At 46.8% G+C, this 24,776-nt stretch overlaps 2 protein-coding genes across 3 annotated transcripts in view; both read left to right on the forward strand.

The window, feature by feature from the left end:
* Positions 1-3,300: 3,300 nt before the first annotated feature.
* LOC108923383 (protein FAM3C-like) lies at positions 3,301-12,944 on the forward strand. The gene is made up of 9 exons (XM_018734067.1): positions 3,301-3,459; positions 4,271-4,314; positions 4,414-4,515; positions 7,168-7,309; positions 8,712-8,770; positions 9,023-9,073; positions 10,077-10,161; positions 11,492-11,618; positions 12,058-12,944. Exons 2-9 carry the CDS (start codon positions 4,302-4,304, stop codon positions 12,148-12,150), a joined length of 672 nt encoding a protein of 223 aa, XP_018589583.1. The 5' UTR covers positions 3,301-3,459; positions 4,271-4,301; the 3' UTR covers positions 12,151-12,944.
* A 4,116-nt stretch (positions 12,945-17,060) lies between these two features.
* The window catches only part of si:ch211-236d3.4 (actin-associated protein FAM107A), a 36,078-nt gene continuing 28,362 nt past the window's right edge, over positions 17,061-24,776 (forward strand). Inside the window, exons 1-2 of one of the 2 annotated variants that reach the window (XM_018734164.2) lie at positions 17,061-17,370; positions 17,488-17,805. In XM_018734164.2, coding sequence (XP_018589680.1) covers positions 17,782-17,805 — 24 coding nt within the window. In that variant the 5' untranslated portion in view covers positions 17,061-17,370; positions 17,488-17,781. Of the gene's footprint in view, positions 17,371-17,487; positions 17,806-24,776 lie in introns of those variants that run through there. The other variant, XM_018734163.2, reaches the window with a different exon arrangement.

The raw sequence follows: 24,776 nt of genomic DNA on the forward strand, positions 1-24,776 counted from the left end.
CTGGCGCTTCGATGACTTTGACGCGTTGAAGCCCGGGCAGACGTGTGATCCGACCATATTTAATTATGCATTCATTTAATGGCATCATTTGCATGGCTTTTGGTTTTGTTTTATAAACAATATCATTCTGTCCAAAAAAAACTACATCCTGATCCATCCAGGGATTCGATCCCTACTCAGTCTGTGTGAAGTTGGCTTGTTCTCCCTGTGTCTGTGTGGGTTTCCTCTGGATGCTCTGGTTTCCTCCCACACTCCAAAGACATGCTTTTCGGGTTCCCCCATAGTGTGTGAGTGACAGAGTGTGTGTGTGTGTTCCACTGATGTACGGATGAGTGACCCAGTGTATGTAGTGTATCTAGCAGTGTAAGTCACCACGGTGAATAAGGTGTGTGGGCTCGTAACACTACATAGAGTTAATTGCAAGATGCTTTGGAGAAAAGTGTTTGCTAAGAAAATATTGGCAATGTCTTTGTCTGTGTCCTTACAGAGTAATAAATAGGGTTCTGTTTACACACTTGCATCACCACATTTACAGAAACAGCTAATGGGACAGAAGATATTGCAAAGAGCAAGATAACATTCACCAAACACTCAAATCCCGTCTTTGCACTGTATCTGCATCACATGAAATCGTGCAGTAAATCATCCCGAATCCTATCCTTCACGCACCGCTCTCACTGCAGTAGCCTTAATGCTCTTGGGCCTCTATAACAGGACGCTCTATTCTGAGGGTATTGAACCTCTCTCTACTTTACAGGAGCACGTTGGAGATCCCTGACAGCAAGCAGCGACAATGTCATTTGTTCTGCTACACAACCCTCTTGTTCTCTTTAATGGAGCAAACATCTTCTGTCTTCAGCAGGACATCCTGGAGTTCTTCTCCACTCTTCTCAGTCCCTGTTCACATCTTGTAGGCTCTTCTCAGTAAATACTTTGTCCCGTTGTTGTGAAGAGGTGACCTGCAGGTAATCTGATCTGCCGTCTCCCTCATTTTGTGAGGGTCCCAAATCGTATCTGTGATTCAAATACATTGTTCAGCATCTGATCTCTAGCGAGAGCTTGCAATGAGCGAGACCCAGACAGCCTTGCTGAACCCATCACAGGGTTATGAAAATTTGAAGGGTGTCCTGAGTGTGACTTTCTCTGTGAGAAGGACTTGAGAACAGAGCTTTGTGGTTGCACTTTGCAGATAGAGCTGTCTTTTGTAATATTCTCGTTGAGAACTTCATTCTATTCTTACATTTCATTCTCTTTACTTTGGCAGTACTACCCTTGATGCTCGGGGTATCAAACAGGGCCCCTTACGTTTTTCTCTTTCAGCCTGAATGACAGAAACCACTAATAAGTTTTTATTGAATAAACAGTGGTCACATGGATGATTTTACCCAGACTGATGATCAGTTTGTCATTTTATCATTGACCTCTCTCTGCTCAGGAAGTCTCCTTGTTATTAAGAAATATCAGAGATCCGAGCAGAACAGCACTGCTCTAACCATCCATAAAGGTTGCAGTGTACATAATGCAAGAGGATGTGGCAATGTAGTGCTCGCACACACACACACACACACACACACACACACACACACGCAGGAGAAATCCATTCACAGAAATCTTACCTACATCTAATACGAAATACTGCATTTCCAGGTTATTGTAGTCCAGTGATAGAAAACGGAAGGAACTGTTTATTTGGAAGATGTCCATAAAGGAGAAAAAGTCCATGGGTCTCATTCGGAAACAAGTCACGTTTAAATAAGTGATTGGAACATACTGCGTTTCATTGTCATTTGTCTATATTAAAATATGAATGAATGAATGAATGAAGATGGGGGGTGCGGTGGCGCAGTGGGTTGGACCACAGTCCTGTTCTCCGGTGGGTCTGGGGTTTGAGTCCTGCTTGGGGTGCCTTGTGATGGACTGGCGTCCTGTCCTGGGTGTGTCCCCTCCCCCTCCGGCCTTACGCCCTATGTTGCCGGGTAGGCTCCGGTTCCCTGCAACCCCGTATGGGACAAGCGGTTCTGAAAATGTGTGTGTGTGTGTGTGTGTGTGTGAATGAATGAATGAATAAAACTTTATTACCACATGGAAATTCCACTTGGCTGCAGCAGCATACAATATACAACGTAAAAACACACATCTGAGATCCATACGCATGTATTGCAGTTACACAAACGCCTCATGCTTATTTAACCTGCCTTTATACAACTACTACAGAAGTGTATGTGACTGAAAGTTCCTGCTTCTTTATGCTTCGTTGATGTCAGTGATGCATAAGTGTATTTAATACATCATAAACATTTGCATGAAGAGTAAGAAACCATTCCTGAGAACAGCATGGTGTTCCTACATAGAGACATATTTAAACTAAACAGTAATGAAATGCACTTGTACTGGATGCTGCAGAAATTCCCTTTCATATACTTTTAACATACAGTAATTTTTTCATGCATGGAAATAGTGGAAATACAGGTTTCACATATAAATGTGGAGTCTTCCCAGTTGCTGTCTCACCCACTTCCAGAAGTGCTAAACATGTTTAATTCCTTCTCCTACCAGACCTGTAGCGAGATGTCATCGTTGGCTTCATGCGCGACTTACTTTGAAACAACCACCGTCCTCCTTTATAGACTTGGAAACCCGTCTTTTATCGCACAAACCTGTTCCTCGGGTGCCGCGTTACAGCCGTGTTGCAGCGGTGCCAAAGTGTCCCCGACCGTGCACTTTGACCCACTCCGCCTGAGGGTCACCCGCCGGAGCCCGGTAATGGCCCCGGGGAAGCCCGGGAGGAGCCGTCAGCTTCGAGGCCCAAGCACAAGGCATCCAGTCTCTGAAAAAGCCAGAAAATTTCCAGACGTGTAAATGATCGCTTGGAACGAAACATGTAAAGGCAGCGTGCCTGCGTCTATTTGTATACCCAGAGGCAACACAAGTGTGAGAAACACCGACGTAGCCGGTACCGAGCGTTTTTATTTCATCGTCTAATAACTGCTATTCAATTGTTTGGATTGCTCTTTATAATGTGATAACTTTTGTTTCTTCGGGCTATTTCTCAGCAGCAGTTTGTTTGAAGAAGGGCGTAAATGGCATACAATGAGGCACACTGTACAAACGCATCCCTCAAAGTAAGTAGTTTACGTTTCTTCCCCAGTAAGACAGACCTATATCCTCCATCACTTTTAGAGCACCATCGTGACAACAGATCAACATTGCAACATCATGCAAATAAAGGGCCGCCCATTTGCTCCGCTGGGTGTGTAATCTGCATACATCCTGCTTCCTTAATCCCGGGGAGGTCAGATACGTCGGCTGTCACCCACAGCGCTCCGGGACGAGACCGAGGCTTGGGCTGCGAACGCAAAACAGACAGCTGTCTGCCAGCCGCATCCCGAACGTTTGGCAGCCTCAGACAGACGCCTCGAATCGCAGAGAGAAAGAAGAAAGAGGAAATAAGACGAAAAGGTAACTGCGCTTACCAAGTATGCATGCCTGACATATCCGACGTGAAGATCGCGATACAGTGGACAGTGATGTGTGGAAACCAGAGACTGAATGAAGGTGACGGATATGTAAGGATTTTTATATATGGTGATACACACACATATGTCTTATATCTATAATATAGTAGTATACAACATAATACTATAGTATATAAATATAATACTTAACAACAAAGATACAATATAATAAAGATGATATAAGGATTATATGCGATACATATATAGCCCATTATATATGTTTTGAACGTACACAAACGATGTATAATTACAATATAAAGTAAAATATTATTTTGTAGAAATGTAAATTTACAGCAAAAACAGTAAACCACAGCAGAAAACTGTGACAGCAGGGGGGTCACATGAGTTCGGACTTGGAGGGAGCAGGTTCTTCATCAGGGTCCTTATCCTAAAATTGCTCCTGTAAAAGTTACTCTGCAGAGTAAATGGGTGTGTAATTGTGGTAGTTTGCCACTGTGAGTTGCTTTGGAGAAAAAGCATCTAATAAATAAATGCAAAAAGTGTCCAGAACAACAGTGTTTTGGACACTTTTTTTTACATTTATGACAAATAGTCACACTAAAATGTTACTGTCTTTTTATTGGACACTTTTTTACATTTATTTTTTAGATGCTTTTCTCCAAAGCAGCTTACAGTGGTAAACGACCTACCTTTTCCATGAATGTCCAAACTAAACAAGTTTTCTCTTTGGAAATGTGTGTTTTGGCTTTAACTTACTGTGAAATGTTCATAGTTCACATTCCTTCTCCTTACAGGTCACCGAAATCCGCTCTGATCTGCCCGACGATGAGGTTTAAAGGTGATGCATTGAAGGCAGAACTCAGCCCATTTTCTTCTCATTTCATTGTCTTTTATCGCAGCAGCAGCAGGTTTACCCAGTTTGCCTTGCTGTCCGCAGAGAGTATTCGCTACGCGCTCCTCATCGTCATTGTTTTCCTGCTGTGGCTCATTGTGTCCGAGTCGTACGAGAAAAGGAAACTGCAGATACTAGCAGCGACAGGTAAGACTCACGCACCTTTGTTTAGCTTTCGAAATTTATGAGTCTGACATATGGTGCTCGCATGTACGGTGGACAGTTTCTTTCCGGGTTTATCCGCTGTTACTTTGCTTTTTCTGTGTGTTGTCATCGGGTCAGAAGTGGCGACTCATAAGCTCTGCCTTCATTATTTAAAACTGTCACTCAGACTCTACTCTACTATTTGGCTTCTTTAAAGGTTTCAAACCATTTATCCTTCTCACCCCGGCAACATCGTCGCAGGTGATGACTTTGGCTTTGTCAGCCTTTCTCCTATTTCTCCTTCCACAAATCATAATGCCATCTATTGCTCGGCGTTATGTAAGGACAGCCGGGGGGGGTTTGGCGAAAGTGCTGCCGCTCCTTTGTGCTGGATGCAGAGCGTACAGCGGCCCAACATGTCGCTTCACTGTCACTACAGTCTGGCCTTAACAAAATGGGGGTTGGGGTGGGGGGGGGGGGGCGCAGCAGGTTTAGCTGTTGTACATGTGCTGTGAGGAAACATCTGTGGCTACGTCTCAAGAACCTGAGGGACCAGAAAAGATGCTTGACCCCTGTGAATATGAAAATGTTTTTTTTTTTTAATAAATAATAATTTTTTTTCCATTATCAATAACCGCTTTCCAGCATAAGGTTACTATGGTTCAGAGTCAATTCCGAAAGCTCACGGTGTGTGAGGCAGGGGGCACCTTGGACAGGAAGCAAGTTCATCGCAGCGCAGTCACACACATTTCTTTACGCACACAGAAATACACACAAAGGGCAGTTTCGGGTGACCTGTTTATCTGAAACATGTGTCTTTGGACTGTGGGAGGAAACCAGAGCACCCTGAGAAAGCCTGAGTGAACACAGGGAAAACATGCAGACAGACTGAGCTGAATTTGAACCTGTGCCTTCACCCTCGAACCTATCTCACAGCCCAGTAGCTGTGAGGCACCAGCATGACTTGTTGTGCCACCAAAAAAAAAAAAAAAATTATCAAGTTACATGATTGATGACTCCTAGTTGTCTGTGTCAGAATATGCAGCTCTTCCGCATTCTCGATTTCATGGCTCACCCGGGGTCCTTCCTCCACAGTTAAACATACCAGAGGAATAAGTGATGATAAGGTTCATTATACAGAACTAATTAAAAGGCAGCGTGACGACAAGACACATCCATCCCATGTCACTAATGGTGATATGAGTCATGCTTAATATTTATATTCTATATATTATAAAACTTCTTCTCATTTATGTATTGCCACTCATTGGTCATTCTCACTTTGTCATGCTGGCAATCTGCCACCCACTCTGCCCAGAATAAGATTAATTAGAATCTTAAAAACACATGAAATCTGAACTTTAATGCCAACGTGATAAAAGCTGAAGAACACTATGTTTTAAAAAGTCTATCTATCTATCTATCTATCTATCTATCTATCTATCTATCTATCTATCTATCTATCTATCTATCATCTTGAGGGGCTTTCTAATAAGTATTTAAATAGATGTCAGTACACCCTTTACTTTCAGCCATTCTTCAGGTACTGTTGTACATCTCCTGCATGCTCTGTAATGGAATATTGAGCTATTCTTCAAAAAGAAAAGCTTCTACTTTTCTGAGACATGAAAGGGCTAGAAATGTGTATCATATTCTGAACTCCAGAACATCCATAAAGGTTCGACGATGTTTTGACCTAGTAACGCTGAAAGACGTGTAACTTAATCCCCATGAAACCACTGTTGAATCAGCGCGGCTGCTTCTATAGAGATTTTTTTATTATTATTATCTTGCAATATGGGAACACGACGAGGAGACGCCTGCTCGCCGAAAACAGCTCCGGGTTCCTTGGCCGTTATGCAGAGCGATTGTGGAACCCAATAACTCCCCCAAGAGCAAGCTGCCTGCACCATTATAGCTCCGCCACCTTATTGAACATATGGCAACAGACAATGTGAGCCGAATGCATCCTTTGGCTTTTTCCGAACACGTTGAAAAAAGGAGTAAAAATTCACTCATCAGACTAGATCACTTTTTTAGCTATCAATACAAATACAAATGGTGTCCAGATGGTAGACCCACCATAAGAGCAAACTTTATGAAGCTCGTGATGTGCACTTTTGGTTAAATATAGGTCACAGGAGTACTGATTATCCTGTCATAATATGTTAGGCTGCTTTTTTGCAGTTTTTTTTTTTTTTGGCAGCTATAGCACTGATTGTTTGTAAACCCCTCTATGAATTTTAATTTGTAAACACTCTTCTACAATGGGATCTATCTATCTATCTATCTATCTATCTATCTATCTATCTATCTATCTATCTACATAATGCAGAGTGCCAGTCAAAGTTTGAGTGCATAAAAAATATTTTTAGTTTGTTTATTTGTTGGTTTGAACAATATGTTCATTTTGAAACACTGATCAGGAGATGAGCCGGCAGCAGTTCCCCGAGATGCAGAGCACTTTCGACTCCTTTGCTTTCAGGCTCCTCTCTAGTTTGTCTCATCAAAGCCTTGGCCAGGTGTGCTCAAACTTTTGACTGGCACTACAGTTTCTGGCACATATTTGTGTTTTATGGCCGAACCAGGCAAAGCCATATTTCGACACTAGCAATACTGTGAGGCCATGCCAATACCCTCTTTTTCGCATCTCAGGGCATGCCAGGTCCCCAGTTTCCAACCAAACGGGTAACAAATGCGGTTTGCCGAACCCGTGCCCCGCCGGCCACTTTGCCTTCTACCTCAAGACCGGGGTGGCCAATGTCGTCGGGCCGAAGATTTGCTTTGACGGACGAGTGTGAGTAGAATACGGAATAAAGATGACGTGTGTGTGATCTGTGGTAAACGTTATGTGTGTGCAGTGCTGCTACAAAGTATGCGAACTCGACAGGGATGGTTGGTATTCTTGTATAAAATATCAAATTGCATCTTAATCTTAAGAGAAACATAGAGTACTGTGCAAAAGTCTTAGGCACTTAGATGTTTCACAGAAATATGTTTTTTAGATGTTTCTTTAATGTCTTCTCCATTAGTGTCAATGGGAAAGAGCATATTTTAGACTTCCAAGCATTCTTTTTGTAAAAAGTTACAGTATTACAGTAAGGGATTGTATGTCGTTAAAGAAAGAAAGTACACACACACACACACACACACACACACACACACACACACACACACACACACACTGTCTGAAAGCGGAGTCGCGGCGAACTGGAGCCCAACCCAGCAACAGAGGGCATAAGGCTGGACGGGGAGAGGACACACCAGGGACGGGATGCCAGTCCATCGCAAGGCACCCAAAGCAGGACTCAAACCCCAGACCCGCTAGAGAGCGGGACCCGGTCAAATCCACCGCAACCCCGTTCAGTACAAGTGGTTGTTGATGATGGATGGTTATTAAGGTTTGCAGGAAGTTTATTAATTAAGAGCATTCTCACTTTACAGCTTTTTTTCACCAACCAAGTGCCTAAAACTTTTGCACAGTTCTGTATAACATGAATGAAAAGATTACGATTTACACCCCTGACTCTACTTTCCTACTTGGTCTATCCAGCTCAACTTGGGCTTCACTTATTTTTACACCATTTTTACGTGTGTTTCTACTACACACGCGATTTCCTCTAGACAACATATGGAATTGATCGTTACACACCTGTTATGTCACGTGACAAACACTGATTCTCAGTAAATACCCATTTTATGGTAAAACTAAGGGACACACAAGGTTCACAGACTTCCAAGCAGCAGTGTATGTGACCTCCTTTGGTGCGGAACTACTACTGCGGACTGAGAAAAACTGCAGGATGTGACAGGAAAGGGTCAGTAGGGGGCAGTGCGTCCTCAGTTTGACCGGTCTGTGGCCTTGCTGCTCCGAGGACTGACCGCTGGGAGCCCCTCACAGCAATGACGCACATTTTTCGTCCACCGCACAGGAAGCCATAATTTTGCCATAATTTTGTACAGCAAATCAAAACCCATCATTTGTGAGAACACACTTTGACAACTGTGAAAATCATAAATATGAGCGAAAGAAACTGGCCAAAATCTGGTCTTGTTGAATTTTTAACTACAAACTTTTCCTGCATGAGGTTCCTTTACAAGTGTAACTTTATTACATTTTTGTATGCTTTTCAAAGAGTTATATGAATGATGTTGCATGTAAGTATGGTGCTTTGACCTTGATTTTTTTTTCCATGCAGAATCATGAGTGGAGCTCACAACAACATTGGACACGGACTGAACATTGTGGTTGTAGACGGTGAGTTCTGCTTCCCTTTCCCTGCATACGACGGCAATCAGTGCGAAAGAAAACACAATAATAAATAAATGCAATGATATGAAACGACTCAGGAACCAATGACTGTGGGTGGGCTGCTGGACAGGAAGGTGTTTTTGTACCGATCGTAGTGAAAATGGGGGAAAAAATGCATGTGAGCAAAGAGCACGTGTTTCTCTTTTTACTGAAATATTTTTAATTTACGGTAATTTTAAAATGAATTTCTTTCCACAGCTGCGACCGGGGAAGTTGAGAAATATGATTACTTCAACATGTACTCTGAAAGTAAGTTCCACTTCGAACCCTGTGCCACCTCCTGTGACTGAGCTGTCAAGTAGGACTTCACGTACTGCACTGAATCAAAGAGCACTGTGCTGCAGTGCATGCTGGGTAAAGAAGAACAGGAGTTCCCCGACATACGTCCGAGTTCCGTTCTGACCGACCGGTCTCATCTCGAAAAGGACGCAAGTCGGACGTACGTCAGCGTGGCATGTAGAAGTCGCGTACCTGTACAAGGTTCTTTTATCCTACTCGGTTTCTATCATCATTATCTCCGTTTTTATTAACCAGCTTCATTGACATTTTATATGACTCTGTAGTGTTTTTTACCTTTTATTTAAGATTCTTTAGTTCATATTTCATCATTTTCATTTTTTACGTCATGCAAGTTCTATCATGATTATCTCATTTTTGTTCAACCAGTTTCATGCACTGACATTTTTTTTAAATCACTCTGTGGTTTCTTTAAAATAAAAAAAAGATTATTCCGTTTATTTATCATTCTTTAATTTGTTTTTCATGATTTTAAAGTGTATTGTGGAAATAAAAAAGCGTATCATACACATGCAGCCGTTAGCACTGGTGCACGTACAGCCAAGTGTAATTTTTATATTTACTTTTTTTCATTTATACAGTACTTTTTTTTGTCATATGTACGGATGATTGTAAGTCGCATAGGTCGTAAGCCGGAGAGAAGCTGTACTTTGCTCAACGTCATTTGAAGGGTCAAGGTGACTGGAGGATTGACCGCAGTGGTGTCGTAACATAATTTTGATTTCCTTCCGGAATCAGATCTGTGAAAATCTTTCTCATAGCATCGTTGTGGATCCTTTAAGACTTAACCTCAAAATTAGCAAGACAGCAGTGAAATTAAGACAGTAATTATTTGGTCTTATTTTTGGAAAAATTTCGTGTTCACAGGTGTTTGACAGATAGGCCATCACATGTAGCATCTGCATGGGAACAATGTCGGTGAGCTTTTCAGACTCACATCTGCTGTTTGCTTCAGGTGTGGATCATCTGGTGAAGTTCCTCAAGGACTTGAAAGAAGGAATGCTCGTATTGGTCGCCACATTTGATGACCCTGCAACCAAGTAAGTGATGAGACTTAAACTTGGTCACCCTAGTTATGGAGACACATAGTATGATCATTGGGGAAATGTTGTATTTTCATCCATTAAAACTGTCTGTCAGTCTGTGTCAAGTTTGCATGTCTCCCCTTCTTTCCTTGGCTTTCCTCTGGGTGCTCTGGTTTCCTCTCACAATCCTAAGACATGTACTTCAGGAGACATGTTGACTCTCAGTTCTCTGTAAATGAATTTGTGTGATTGTGCAGCAATGGACTGGATAGACCCTGAACCGGATCAGTGATTATTGATGGAAGGAGTGAGGAATAACACTAGCAAAAGCACCGAAAATTATTAATGGAACAACGACAATTTGAGTTTAAAGGCCCCTGATTACATTACGGTAGCTCCGCATTTTATGAACATGACATGGACCTGGTCTGTTCATAACAAGTTGTGCTGCTGCCTCCCAGTATCTGGGTGGTGCGAGAGGACATGGGTTCAGTCGCTGCTCAGTCTGTGTGGAGTTTGCATGTTCTCCCCGTGTCTGCATGGGTTTCCTCTGGGTGCTCTGGTTTCCTCCCACACTCCAAAGACATGCTGCTCAAGAGGACTGATGACACTACATTGTATGTGAGTGAGTGAGTGAGTGTATGTGTGGCTACCCTGCGATCGGCTATCGTCTTGTCCAGGGTGCACCTCGTGCTTCTGGGACAGGCTCCTGCAGAAGACAAGCGGTTATTGAAATTGGATGTAAGAAATTATTAGCAGGACTTTAACATTATATGAACCCTGAGCGACATTAAAAATATACACTGAATAATTTGCTATGTATCGTTAATGATGTTGTGTCATGAAGAGAGTTTTCACTGTTACTGACCACATGGAGTGCTTCCAGAATGGTTTTTTTTTTATTTAGCTATTTATTTATTTGCATAAGCTGTGATGCAACCTATAGGCATGATCTGTGTAAATATCAGAGATTTCCAGAAACTGTGTCCAGTCAGTGCAGCAAATTCCCAAAAACTGAAACATTTTCAGATTCAAGAAATGACAAATATATATATACATATGTAGCAAAGACAAAGAGGTAGGTGATGGTAGGGTAGTGGTTAGATTATTGTGTTTGATTCTGAAGGCTACAGGTTCAAATCCCCTCTCCAGCTGTAATACCTGTGTGTAAGGTACTTACCCTGGATTGCTCTAGTAAAATTACCCTGGTGTATAAATGGGTAAGTAATTGTAAGTCACTTTGGGGAGAAGTGTCAGCTAGATGAGTAAATGTATGGTTAGTTCTGTCTTTGTCCACTGCACCTTACAGACCAAAGCTCCACATCACTCCATCTTTCTTCTCCAGGATGACGGACGAGGTCAGGGAGCTCTTCACCCATCTGGGCAGCAGTCACGTGAACTTGCTGAAATTCCGCGACAGCTGGCTTTTTGCAGGAGCCACAGGGATCAGCCAAAAGAGCCCTTTTGAGACGGTGAGGCACCTGAGGGGCTGGCAGACCGAAAGATCACCTGAAGAACAGGGGGCCCTTGGACCCAGATCCAATAGGATGCTGATTCCAAACTGTTCCAGCTACATGTGCTCATTTACCCTGTTCTCCAAAGCAACTTTACACAAATTTACCCAATTGACAAGGAATCCTACAGCAGCAGGTGGGATTCAAACCTACGACCTTCAGCTCTGAAGGCGGCAGCACTAGGTGCTGTGCTAGCAGCTGCCAAAGCAGAAAAACACACATTAGTTTCAGTGTGAAATTCACGCCGGACAGAGAACCGCTGTTGGCCACATATGTCAGGTTACTTTCCTTCTGACCTTGGTTTTCCAGCCCCAGCGGTAATGAAAGTGTCATTACCAATCGAACCGTTACCTGTGTGCTTCTGCGTATTTAACTGCGTTATTGATGACTTTTGCAGGTGGTCCACAATGATGAGAAGACCAATTTTTTCAACGGCTGGCCCAGTGCTTTGGACCTGGGAGGTTGTTTTCCTCAGAAGTTTGAACGGTAGCGCCCGGCCATGGGCACCAAGCTAACCTCACTCACCCTGGGTGAGGGTTCAGCCAGCGCCACCGGGGGTGCAGGTGTGGCCCGTGGTGCAGGCGGCACCGGTTTTACTCATCATTCGTAACTTTTTCCAAAGTGTTATAACTGTTACGTGTCGACATGTAAAAATATCGCTTGAGAACAGAGATACATACCTGTGAATATCTTTCTATCTATTTTATTTTATTTTTTCTATTTATTTTATCAGTTGGGATATGAAGCTGACGTGAAGAATGCATGACCCTGATTTACATACTGTCATATTTCATGTGTTTTGCCTGTAATTGCCTTTCTTTAAAAAGACAATGAGACTCAGCCATTCATTTTTGTCCACTCTAGAGGACACCGATTCTTTTTTATGTGTCCTTTTCAAACTGTAAAAGCTGCAGTGCTGAGTCTTGATACATTTTATAGACTGCGTTTTGTGTTTAGAAACAATGCCACATGTTTGTGTAGAGGGCTTGGACAACTTTCTAAAAATGCTGTAAAGATATCAAATATTAATATATCCATGTGTGCTTTTGGCACAAGGAATGGGGTTAATATGGATAAAGTGGAGTTTAAGTGACCAGTTTGAATGGAACAAGGTTCAGTGTAATATTACTGTATTGTCTGAATGTTCTGACAAAATGATTTCCCATCATTCATAATGCAACAAGGCATAGCTACGATAAATAAACTGTTCTTTACACCAGTGTTTGGCACCAAGTGCACAGAAGTTCATTCACACCTACGATGTGCTGTAATACCAGTGAAGGAAATGTGCTGTGATGTCGATGCATTTAACATTTTTTGAGGATGAAGTTCACCTATAAGTTTGTGTCTGTTTTTTTTCTGTTCCTTTTTCCATCCATCCATCTTCTTCCGCTATCCGGGGCCGGGTCGCGGGGGCAGCAGTCCGAGCAGAGTCCTCCAGACTTCCCTCTCCCCGCACACCTCCTCCAGTTCCTCTGGGGAAACCCCAAGGCGTTCCCAGGCCAGCCGGGAGACATAGTCTCTCCAACGTGTCCTGGGTCTGCCCCGAGGCCTCCTCCCAGTGGGACATGCCCGGAACACCTCACCTCTACTCCCAGCTCCTCCTGGGTGACTGAGCTCCTCACCCTGTCCCTAAGGGTGCGCCCAGCCACTCTGCGGAGGAAACTCATTTCTGCCGCTTGTATCTGCGATCTCATTCTTTCGGTCATGATCCAGAGCTCATGACCATTGGTGAGGGTAGGAACGTAGATCGACCGGTAAGTTGAGAGCTTCGCCTTAGGGCTCAGCTCCCTCTTCACTACAACAGACCGGTGCAATGACCGCATTACTGCGGACGCCGCACCGATCCGTCCGTCAACCTGCCGCTCCATTTTTCCCTCACTCGTGAACAAGACCCCGAGATACTTAAACTCCTCCACTTGAGGGAGCGGCTCCCCCCTAACCAGGAGAGGGCAATCCACCTTTTTCCGACTGAGAACCATGGCCTCGGATTTGGAGGTGCTGATTCTCATCCCCGCCGCTTCGCACTCGGCTGCAAACCTCCCCAGTGCACGCTGCAAGTCTTGTTTTGATGAAGCCAACAGGACCACATCGTCCGCAAAAAGCAGAGACGAGATCCTGCGGCCACCAAAACAGACACCCTCCGTTCCCTGGCTGCGCCTAGAAATTCTGTCCATGAGGATAATGAACAGAATCGGTGACAAAGGGCACCCCTGGCGGAGTCCAACATGCACCGGGAACAGGTCTGACTTACTGCCGGCAATGCGAACCAAGCTCCTGCTCCGGTCATACAGGGAACGAACAGCCCGTAGCAGCGAGCCCCAAACCCCATAATCCCGAAGTACCTCCCACAGGATGCCACGAGGGACACAGTCGAATGCCTTCTCCAGGTCCACAAAACACATATGGACTGGTTGGGCAAACTCCCATAAACCCTCCAACACCCTAGTGAGGGTATAGAGCTGGTCCAGTGTTCCACAGCCAGGGCGAAAACCGCATTGCTCCTCCTGAATCCGAGGTTCGACTATCGGTCGGATTCTCCTTTCCAGTACCCTGGCATAGACTTTCCCAGGGAGGCTAAGGAGTGTGATCCCCCGATAGTTGGAACACAATCTCCGGTCCCCTTTCTTAAAAAGAGGGACCACCACCCCGGTCTGCCAGTCCAGAGGCACCGTTCCCGAGCTCCATGCAATGCTGCAGAGGTGTGTCAGCCAAGACAGCCCCACAACATCCAGAGACTTGAGAAACTCGGGGTGGATCTCATCCACCCCCGGAGCCTTGCCACCGAGGAGTTTTTTGACTACCTCAGTAACTTCAACCAGGGTAATGGACAAGTCCCCAGCCTCAGCTTTCTCTACGGAAGGCATGTCAGAGGCATTGAGGAGATCCTCAAAGTACTCCTTCCACCGCCCGAGGACATCCTCAGCTGAGGTCAGCAACGCACCACTTCCACTGTAAACAGTGTTTGTGGAACACCGCTTCCCCCCTCTGAGTCGCCGGACGGTTTGCCAGAATCTCTTTGAGGCCGACCAAAAGTCTTCTTCCATGGCCTCACCGAACTCCTCCCAAGCCCGAGTTTTTGCCGCGGCGACTGCCAGAGCCGCGTTCCGTTTAGCCCGTCAGTACCCATCATCTGCTTCAGGGGTCCCATGAGCCAGCCAGGCCCGATAGAACTCCTTCTTCAGCTTGACGGCATCCCTTACCTCCGGTGTCCACCACCGTGTTCGGGGATTGCCGCCGCGACAGGCACCGGAGACCTTATGGCCGCATCTCCGAACCGCCGCCCAAACAATGGAGGCATGGAGCATAGTCCATTCAGACTCAATGTCCCCCACCTCCCTCGGGACCTGATTGAAGCTCTGTCGGAGGTGGGAGTTGAAGACCTCTCTGACAGGGGCCTCCACCAAACGTTCCCAACAGACCCTCACTATACGTTTGGGCCTGCCAGGTCTGTCCAGCTTTTTCCCCCGCCATCGAATCCAACTCGCCACCAGGTGGTGATCAGTTGACAGCTCAGCCCCTCTCTTCACCCGAGTGTCCAAGACATATGGCCGAAGGTCGGAAGAAACGACTACAAAGTCGATCATCGACCTCCGACCTAGGGTGTCCTGGTGCCAAGTGCACTGATGGACACCCTTATGCATGAACATGGTGTTTGTTATGGATAAACCGTGACTAGCACAGAAATCCAATAACAACTCACCGCTCGGGTTCAGATCAGGAAGGCCGTTCCTCCCAGTCACGCCCCTCCAGGTGTCACTGTCGCTGCCCACGTGGGCATTAAAGTCCCCCAGTAGAACGACAGAGTCCCCAGTGGGAGTGCTTTCCAGCACGCCCTCCAGGGACTCCAAAAAGGCCGGGTACTCTACACTGCCGCTAGGCGCATAAGCACAAACAACAGTGAGAGACCGTTCCCTGACCCGAAGGCGAAGGGAGATGACCCTCTCATTCACCGGGGTAAACTCCAACACATGGCGGCTAAACTGGGGGGCTATTAATAAGCCCACACCTGTCCGCCGCCTCTCACCCTGGGCAACGCCAGAATAGTGGAGAGTCCACCCTTGGTCGAGAAGAGTGGTTCCAGAACCCAAGCTGTGAGTGGAAGTGAGTCCGACTATATCTAGACGGTATCTCTCAATCTCCCGCACCAGCTCAGGCTCCTTCCCCGCCAGTGAGGTGACATTCCAAGTCCCAAAAACCAGAGTTGGCGCCCGAGGTTTGGGTCGGCCAGGCACTCGGCCCCAACCACCGCCCAAATCACAATGCACCGGCCCCTTACGGTCTCTCCGACAGGTGGTGAGCCCACCGAAGAGCGGCTCCACGTCATGGCTTCGGGCTGAGCCCGGCCAGGCCCCGTGGGCATAGACCTGGCCACCAGGCGCGCGAGCGCCCCCCCCCAGGCCTGGCTCCAGAGTGGGGCCCCGGTGACCCCATACCGGGCGGGGTAAACGAAAGCCTTGGTTTTAGTGTCTTCATAAGGGGCTTTTGAACCACACTTTGTCTCGTCTGTCATCCAGGACCTGTTTGCTGTGGGAGACCCTACCAGGGGCATACAGCCTCAGGCAACATAGCTCCTGGAGTCATTCAGGCACTCAAACCCCTCCACCACGGTAAGGTGACAGTTCACAGAGGGGCTGTTCCTTTTTTTTAAAATAAAAAAAAGAAAAAAAAAAATTCACTCTCCGAACAGCTCGGAGGGGCTGTTCCTTTTTTTTAAATAAAAAAAAAAAATTCAGCCATCTGGAATGTTTCTGTGATTCGAGCCCAAACGGCCTTCCCATCATCACTTCTCCCCCTACTGTATAGCCTCACACTCTTCCGCAAGTTTTTCTCACATCCTTTTGAAATTGTACGCTGTTTGACTGCTGCTCTGTTGCTGCTTCTCTTGAGCACAGCAAAGCTCTCCACCTAAACGTCTTTGGGGCCCTGAGTTACATAAAGCCTTACGCCACGAAATCAACTCGGCTGATCCTCCTTGGGAGAGCCAATTACACGAATTCGCTCTTGTTCCCGTTCAAAGCCGGTCAGTTGGTCAGATCAGGATAAGGAGGAATGAGAAGAGCAAAGGAAGGTTTGAGAAGGAGATTTTTACCTCTTGGTGCAGTCCGAACTATGGTACCAGAACAGCACTCTTCCGTTGATACGATTCATTTACACGTATACGATGAGTCATAGGATTCATGTACAGCCTGATTATGTGTGACATTTCCATAACTTTCTATTTTCATTTTTGACACTTACTCCACGATCCAAGTTGTCTTTTCTGTTTATCATCTCACAAAATGAATGAGAAAAAACCAGCTGCCTTCATGGGTTCGAATTTGCATCCCTAACTTTGGCTGGGGGGACAGCATCTAGGGAGTGCTGCTCTCTTGCCCTCCGTGGCCCTGCTGTGCCCACTTTCGGGAACAATGGCACTGTGTGTGAGCACTCTGTGGGCCGCCTGGCCTTGACAGACCTCCAGCGCAGCCCATCAGATCGGCGTCCGGAATGCCAGCAGCAGCTCCTCGCTGCCAGGCCCCAGTGTCTGAACGGCGGAAGGCTCCCCGGCGGCCCGAAAGAGCGCTGCGTCGCGCTTCCTGACCTGTCAGCACCAATTAGCCTAATCCTGCGCAGTGTCCCCAAGGCTTTGAGATCGGCCACTCAGCTCCGAGCAGATGGCTGAGAGCGGTGCGCTGCGCCGGGCTGCTGCGCCGGGCTGCTGCGATAGGTGATATCCCTCTTTCTGCCTCCTCGTCTCTATTTCTGCCTCTCCTTCGCTGCTCCTCCTGCTCTTGCTCTCTTGGCCCCGAGGCCCGAACATCGAGGATGACCTCACTTTCTTTAGGGTTCGTCTGCTCATCGTGGACTCACTGGGCCCCTGCCTGCTGCTAAGCGCCGCCAGCCACGCTTTCCTGAATTTTCCGCCAGCCTCGCCACCCGTCACCACCACCACCACACCCCCCCCCGCCACCGCAAGCTGAGCAGCCTCTCGCTGTCAGGGCTCCTGGGAGGGCGAGGACAACCTCTCGCCCTCGTCCTGCCCCGCGAGGATCCGAGGCGGGGAGGCGCTCGCCTTAACCTGCGGCACTCCGTCACGTCCGCGTCGCCGCTGAGGGTGAAGCTCGGGCTTCCTGAGACCATGGGGGCATCACATGGGAAGAAAGTAAGAGGCTTTTCTTACTCGCTTGGAGTCGGGCTTGTTGTTCCAATGTGATATGCTGATACGAACCGTTCGCTCTTCTCATCTTTCCATCTCTCTGACACGGTACTGATTTCATGTTCTGATTTGCAGTCCCTATAATAGAAGCAGGCCTGTTATAAAAATACATGGAAACCTTGGGAGAGAACAGTAGCTTTTAATAGTAATATCCAGCAATAGCTCATCTGAGGAATCTACGGTACGTTGATGAGTCCGACTTGTGATGCATCACTTGAACAATACATAATTTGCATTACTGTTCAATGTGCTCATTTGGCAGAGATTTACAAATATTAATTGGCAAAATCACAAGGCCACCCACTCGACTGGTTTTATGTAAAAAGGTGTGCTTGTTTTTGCTGTTTCTCTTTCATGTTCTTCTTCTTATTGTTATTGCTGTAGTTTCATACGGTAACAATGCGGTAAAGACCCCGAGATTTTTTTTAAAGTATTTTTTAACACAAGTGTGCAGCATGGCATATTTTGTATCTCCCAGACTCTTTCGCGATTCACGTTAAACGAGTTAAAATAAAGCCCCTGTGCAGTTTCTTATTAACCAGGAAGGGAACTGCCCCCCAAGATAAGTGGGACTATATCAAATTCAGTGTTTAACCATGTCAATTAAATGAGCGAGTCTCTCAGCTTACAAATATTTGAGAAACGGGGTGGGACGCAACTGCGTAAGGGTCGGGGCCAGGGTGTTCCCCGCAGGGTCGGACGTCACAGCGGGTGGCGAGCGGGCTGGGAGGGCGCTTAGGAGGCAGAAGCCCCGACCTGAGGAGGCGTAAGGCACACGTGTGTATGTGGGACAGGTGTGCACTGCAACCCGCTGACCCTCGACAGCAGAAGAGGGGACCGGCAAAGCGGCGGAAACCCTGATCCTCGCACCAGATGCGCTCATCGCCTGCTTTATGGAGCCGGGGGGTTAATGGAGAGCAGGCCAAGAACAGGCCCTTTTCCCCGGCGGCCCGCGGTGCGCTGGAAATGTCACTGCGCCTCACGGCCCCGGTTTCGGCCCCTTGGGCCAGCTTCCGGAGCGCTTTGGCAGCGGCTGAATACCCCAGCTGAGCCTCGCCGCCCTGCTCCTGGTAGCGGCCCCTGCAGCACAACGCTCTCTTTCACATGCCTGGAGAGGGTGCCCGAGAAAGATCTGGAACCAGAAACTCTTTGGCTTTGATTTTCATCTCCTTTTTCCTATAAACAAGTGGGCGTCCTGACAAGATTCTCTGTTTTTCGCCATTTCTTTAATGAAAAGGAAATAATTGAGCAAAATTCCTGGCACAAGAGTGTGTTGAGTGCTAAGGAAAAAAAAAAATCTGCGATGTCAACACAGCCCTGGCACTGCATTATGGCAAAGAAGTTTGTGTGTGTGTGTGATTGTCTGTGTGTGTGTGTGAGTTATATATATAGAAAAAGGCAACGAAAATAGAGCACATGGAGTGTAACGCAGCTCAGCAGACAAATACTCTGTGCTCTCAACATGATAAGGGCACTTCTGCTATCGGTTTTAAACCCTCTTCCTTTCCTTGATCCTTTCCACGAGTTCCTTTATCTGACACTCATCTTGCCGGGATTTGGCTCTTAGCTTAGACTGATCTGATCAATAACTGCGCTCAAGAACGACAGGTGCGTACACACTCTGGGCTGCGGCGATGAAGACTGAGGGTGAAGGGTGGGGTGGGGGGTAGCGGGGCGGGGAGGGGGGGATGCGTCGGTTTCAGTTGCGTGTCAGGAGTCGTCCCGACACGGCGCGCTGTGAGCATGTGATCGTGCGATCGCTTCGCCGCTGTCTGGGACGTCAGGTCCAGTTAAAGCCTCCTGCTCCAGAGACCCACTGAGAGAGATTAAGGCAATGAGAGGAAATCCTTTCCCAGTCACACACATCTTGGAAGCATGTGATCCACCTCTCGGAGCAAAGCGAACTCCAAAATACCACATTTTCTTTCCAGTTAGAAAAAAAAAAATCATGCTTACAAAAGGCCTGGATCGTGGGGACATTGGTGGCTCGTGTCTTTGGTATCCTGTACTGGGTCCCGTGGTGTGTCCGTGTGTCACACAGCAGCGTCACGTTCTTTGACGGCGGAGGGCAGCACAGGTGCATGTGGCCCGTGAAAAATTTCTATGTGGAACCCCCCTCCCCCCCACCACCGTCCGACCCCCGGATCCACACCTCAGTGAGCTGACCGCTCATCCAGGGTACGTGACGCACCGTGTGACAGCTGCGCTAGCTGGGCCGGAGCTGCCAGGACCAGCAAAGGACCAATAAACAGTGTTCTGTTCCAACGACCTCATCGTAACTGCATTTCGTCGTTAGTCGAAAATCTTCTTCACGCTGTATTGTATGAGCTATAAGGATATATAAACAGTTTACCTGCATAAACATTTTACTTCATGTTTTTCACTATAAATAATACTTTTACTAATAATATATCATACACTAGTATTGTATAATAATAGAGTAATATAAATATAGCATGGTGGCATGGACAGCATGGCGGTACAGTGAGTAGCGTTCCTGCCCTACAGCGCCTGGGGGGTGCGAGAGGATGTGGGTTCGATCCCTGTTCAGTCTGTGTGGAGTTTGCATGTTCTCCTTGTGTCTGCGTGGGTTCTGGCTGCTCTGGTTTCCTCCCACACTTCAAAGACATGTTGTTCAGGTTCCCCCATAGTGTGTGAGTGACAGAGGGAGTGTGTGTGTTCCACTGATGTGTAGATGAGTGACCTAGTGTAATTCACTGTGGTGACTAAGGTGGGTGGGCTGATAACACTACAAAGAGTTCATTGGAAGTTGCTTTGGAGAAAAGTGTCTGTTAAAATGAATAAATGTAACAAAATAATGTTTGGCCAAACATGCTTGGAGGAAGAGTCAGAACGATCCACTTCCACGTTCGGCTGGACCAGCAATTAAACGGGTCCCCTTCACACGGTGCAGGAAGCTGAGCTATTACTGAGGAGAAGTGCTGCGGTCGGTCGTGTTTATTCTGTCGCCGTGGGCCGTCGTTGCTCAGCAGGGGGTTGAGAGAAAGGAACCGGAAGGTTCCATAAGGGGGGTTATCAGAAGCAGACTAAACAATATGTTGGGGGTAAGAGGGTTATCAGCCTGCTGCTGTTTCAATCCACTCAAGCTGTTCTGCTGTGCAGAGCCCTAATTCTGCTGACCGTGAGCGGGAATGGAACCCCCGTGTTCGCAGCACACTACCGTCCTCTCAGCAGCACTACTCGCTGTACCGCCATGCCGCCCGTATAGTCGTCGGATTAAACAGGAGTAATTATTGAGAAACAATGAGGAAGGAAATCATACGAGTGCCAGCGTGGGACACATTAATTATCCTGTGGGCACACAGTGGTGGGGGTTGTTGGTCGTGGTTTCGGGGGACAAGAGGAGCGCGCAGATTTGTTGCTAGTGGAGGAGGGTGGAGTTCACACAAGACAATCTTTAGTTAAAAAGTTCTCTTTTTCCCGAGTCCATCCTGTCCATTAGAGCTGAACGAGGCAAAATTAGTACAGGTGGTCCCCGATTTACAGTAGGGTTACGTTCCACGAAACCCATCCTAAGTCGAAAATATCGTAAGTCGAAAATGCATTGAATACAACTAATACGCACATCTGTGTGACAGACTGGGAGATGAAGAGCGCTGTCGCTGCCCAGCATTGCGAGAGAGTATCGCTCCACATGTTTCTTTCCTGGGAAAAAACCAAAATTCTAAATTCGAGGAACGGTTTCAACTTAATGTCTATTGCCAGCTCAACATCGTAAAGTAGAAAAAACGTAAATTGGAGACCACCTGTGTATATGTGGCTTACAGGTAGTGGAGCAGTTAACACCTTAACACCTGCTGCCTTAACGCTCTGAAGGTTTTCGGTTCAACTCCCATTCCTGCTTTACTGCTGCTAATAAATACGTAAAATATATACAATTCAATAATAAACACAGATGAATTAGAGCAGCAGGTGATGTAGTGCTTGGAGACTCTGTCTCTTCCTTAAAGCACTTATGTTTCAATTCCCCCCTCCTCCAGTAATACACTTCACCAAGGTACTTACCCTGACATCATAGTGTGAGAAATTAAAAAATGGTAAATTGCTATAAAATTAACCATTGCAATTAGTTGAATGAAAAAGCAACACTCAGTTTAGGGTATTTTGCTGAGTTACTCGACCAAAAGGCAGTCTGAACGCAGATCAAAACTTGAGAGCTTTACTCTTTAGTGTGAGCAGCATGTGCTCAGTGAGTAGATACAAATGTCACTAAGCATGTCGCCCAAACCGGGAGACAAAAAGTTGGATGGAAACTGGACAGGCATACAATTTAAAATGCCAGATAGGTTGTTTTGGAATTTAGACTCCATATAGACACACCAACATGGATCAGTGGGGCAACAGCAGCACCCCCGAGGTACTCCGCCGTCCCCTGTACGGGACGGATGATCACGACCCGGAACTCACCCGCCGGCACCCAGGGGCCACTTCGAAAGGTCACGGTGGTGGTCTTCATGGACGAGTGAGCGATGAACATGTCTTCACGTATAGCGGAGCTCACTCACGCAAGGCAGCGCGTGGAAAACACACCGCACAGGTGGGGGGAGGGGGGGTGTTGCATGACAGATGAAACTCAGATGACAATGACTCTTTTCATCATCATTTTGGGGGCGCTGGGAATAGGAGGGGAAACAAAAAAAACAGTCAGATCTAAATATACATGATGTTGTTTTAACAGCGGGGGGCGCGGTGGCGCAGTGGGTTGGACCGGGTCCTGCTCTCCGGTGGGTCTGGGGTTCGAGTCCTGCTTGGGGTGCCTTGTGATGGACTGGCGTCCCATCCCGGGTGTGTCCCCCTCCCCCTCCGGCCTTATGCCCTGTGTTGCCGGGTAGGCTTCGGCTCCCCGCGACCTCGTATGAGACGAGCGGTTCTGAAAGTGGTGTGTGTGTGTTTTAACAGCAGGAATATAATATACTATAATATAGTCCATCCACCCATTCTCAAGAATTGTCTGTCGTCATTTGGGCTGTTGGGGTCCAGAATCTGTCCTGGAATCGTTGGCCACAAACAAACATCTCAGGAGCAGAACAGAGAGGATGCTAAACTTCACAAAAAGTAATTGTTACTCCACCCTCCAGTCATCGATACACCTGCAGAAGAGGCTGTAGAGCAGCAGGTGGTGTGGTGCCTGGGTTCAAACCCCATCTTCTACTGCTTTACTTCTCACTGAAGTCCTCACCCTGAAATAATACAATAAAAATGGCTCAGCTCTATAAATGGGTGAAATATTGTAAGTTACTTCGGAGGAAAGTGAGAAATAACTTTCATAAAGGGTGGTACAGCTGGACATGGGTTTCAACCCAGTTCACTGTAGAGTTTGCCTGTTCGTCCCATGTTTGGTGGTTTATTTCCCAGTACAAAGATGAATAGGTGAATAATTGGTCACTTTAAACTGCCTGTTGTCTGTGTATTTCATTGCTCTGGAGAACAGATGAGTGAATGGCTATACAGAGCTGAATGCTATAATAACTAGTATAATAGTGTAAAAGCCAGTATTATACACCATTTTGTACATCGACTGGGATTTAGAACCGCACTCCGATGCATCATTATGAAAGTAACCACATGATCCATGGCTGGCAAAGGAAATAAATTCTGTGCTACATGGAAATAATGCTCCTGGTCTGAATCTCACTTCTTCTCCCACCTCCAGTTGAGCCCCAGTGGTGGCAACTTGACTAAATACTAGTTAACAATCCACTTATGTCTCTCTAAAGGAACATGTCTGCCACAGTAATAAGTGCACGTTTAAATACGACACACTTGATTTTATTGACACACACCCCCCCACCCCCCCCAACACACGCACGCACACACAGTGAAACGGTTCCTGCATGGAGGGGTCAAACCTGGATCACGAGGCCTCGTTCATTAGCGGTCAGTTTATGGTACACGTTGCTCACAGCACGATGCTCATGTCTCAAATTGTGGCGTGTTAACAAAGTTTTGGTTCCACACACAGACGAGACAAGAGGAACTTGGCCCACCTCCAGACATACGTAAAAGGGTGTGTCAGAACGGTCAGAATACATAAACTGGACCTGGCAATATACCTTTGAGCTGTTCCAAAGACTTGCTACACTGCAGGGGGTTTGGGGGGTTGGGGGGTTGGGGGGGGCTCTGGGTTCGAGCTCCTGATCTGCCTGTAGATGAGCTCTCGCTCGCTTGGGGCCGGGAATCCGAGCCGTCCGTGGCCAGCTGGATGCTGGGAAAGGGGCCTGTAATGGCTCCACGAGAGGCTCTCGGCGCCGCTGCTTGTGTCGGAGGTGCAGTTTTACCGCATTAAGATCTGGGAGGGTTTCAGTGAAGAGGTAAAAGGGATTTTAAAAAAACACGCATTCAATTTGTTTACAGCTCATTAGGGGGGTCCTGAGAAAGCCCTGCTTCAAAATCCGAAGAGCTTGTTACCTTGTAAATTCCTGCCCCCTACCTGTGGATGAGGACCTCATGCATGAATGAAAGTGTTCATTAATAAACAGAGAGTGTTTAACCAAATAATAAAATTAGCTGCTTGAGTCATTGATTGATGGATTAATGGACTGGTTGAAATGCTGGTTGAACCCTTGGCCACTTGGTGCGCGAGGAGGTGCTTCGGCGAAAGGTCGGATGCAGAGTGCTGATGATGCGTCACTGAGCAGTGTTGCTGTTGAGAACAAGCAATGAAATACAACCAGAACGTTCCGGAATACTCCCGCAACCCAGGGAATCAGGCTGCAACAAGAAAGGCCTCTGTGATGAATCTGTACTTCATTGGTAACTGACAATCACAGCAGTCCAGAGCTTATCCTGGGATCATAGGGTGCAAGGCAGTGTACACCTTCAGTGGGATGTCAAAAACACACACATACACACACACACACACACACACACACACACACTCACTCACACACTCTAAG

This window comes from Scleropages formosus, chromosome 22 (genome assembly GCF_900964775.1).
Source record: "Scleropages formosus chromosome 22, fSclFor1.1, whole genome shotgun sequence".
Taxonomy (NCBI): Eukaryota; Metazoa; Chordata; class Actinopteri; order Osteoglossiformes; family Osteoglossidae; genus Scleropages; species Scleropages formosus.

Excerpts from the sequence above, each read along its gene's own strand:
- LOC108923383 (XM_018734067.1), top strand. Across the intron at positions 7,310-8,711 it reads ATTTGCTTTGACGGACGAGT|AATCATGAGTGGAGCTCACA; the intron begins GTGAGTAGAATA and ends TTTTCCATGCAG. Across the intron at positions 11,619-12,057 it reads AAAAGAGCCCTTTTGAGACG|GTGGTCCACAATGATGAGAA; the intron begins GTGAGGCACCTG and ends TGACTTTTGCAG.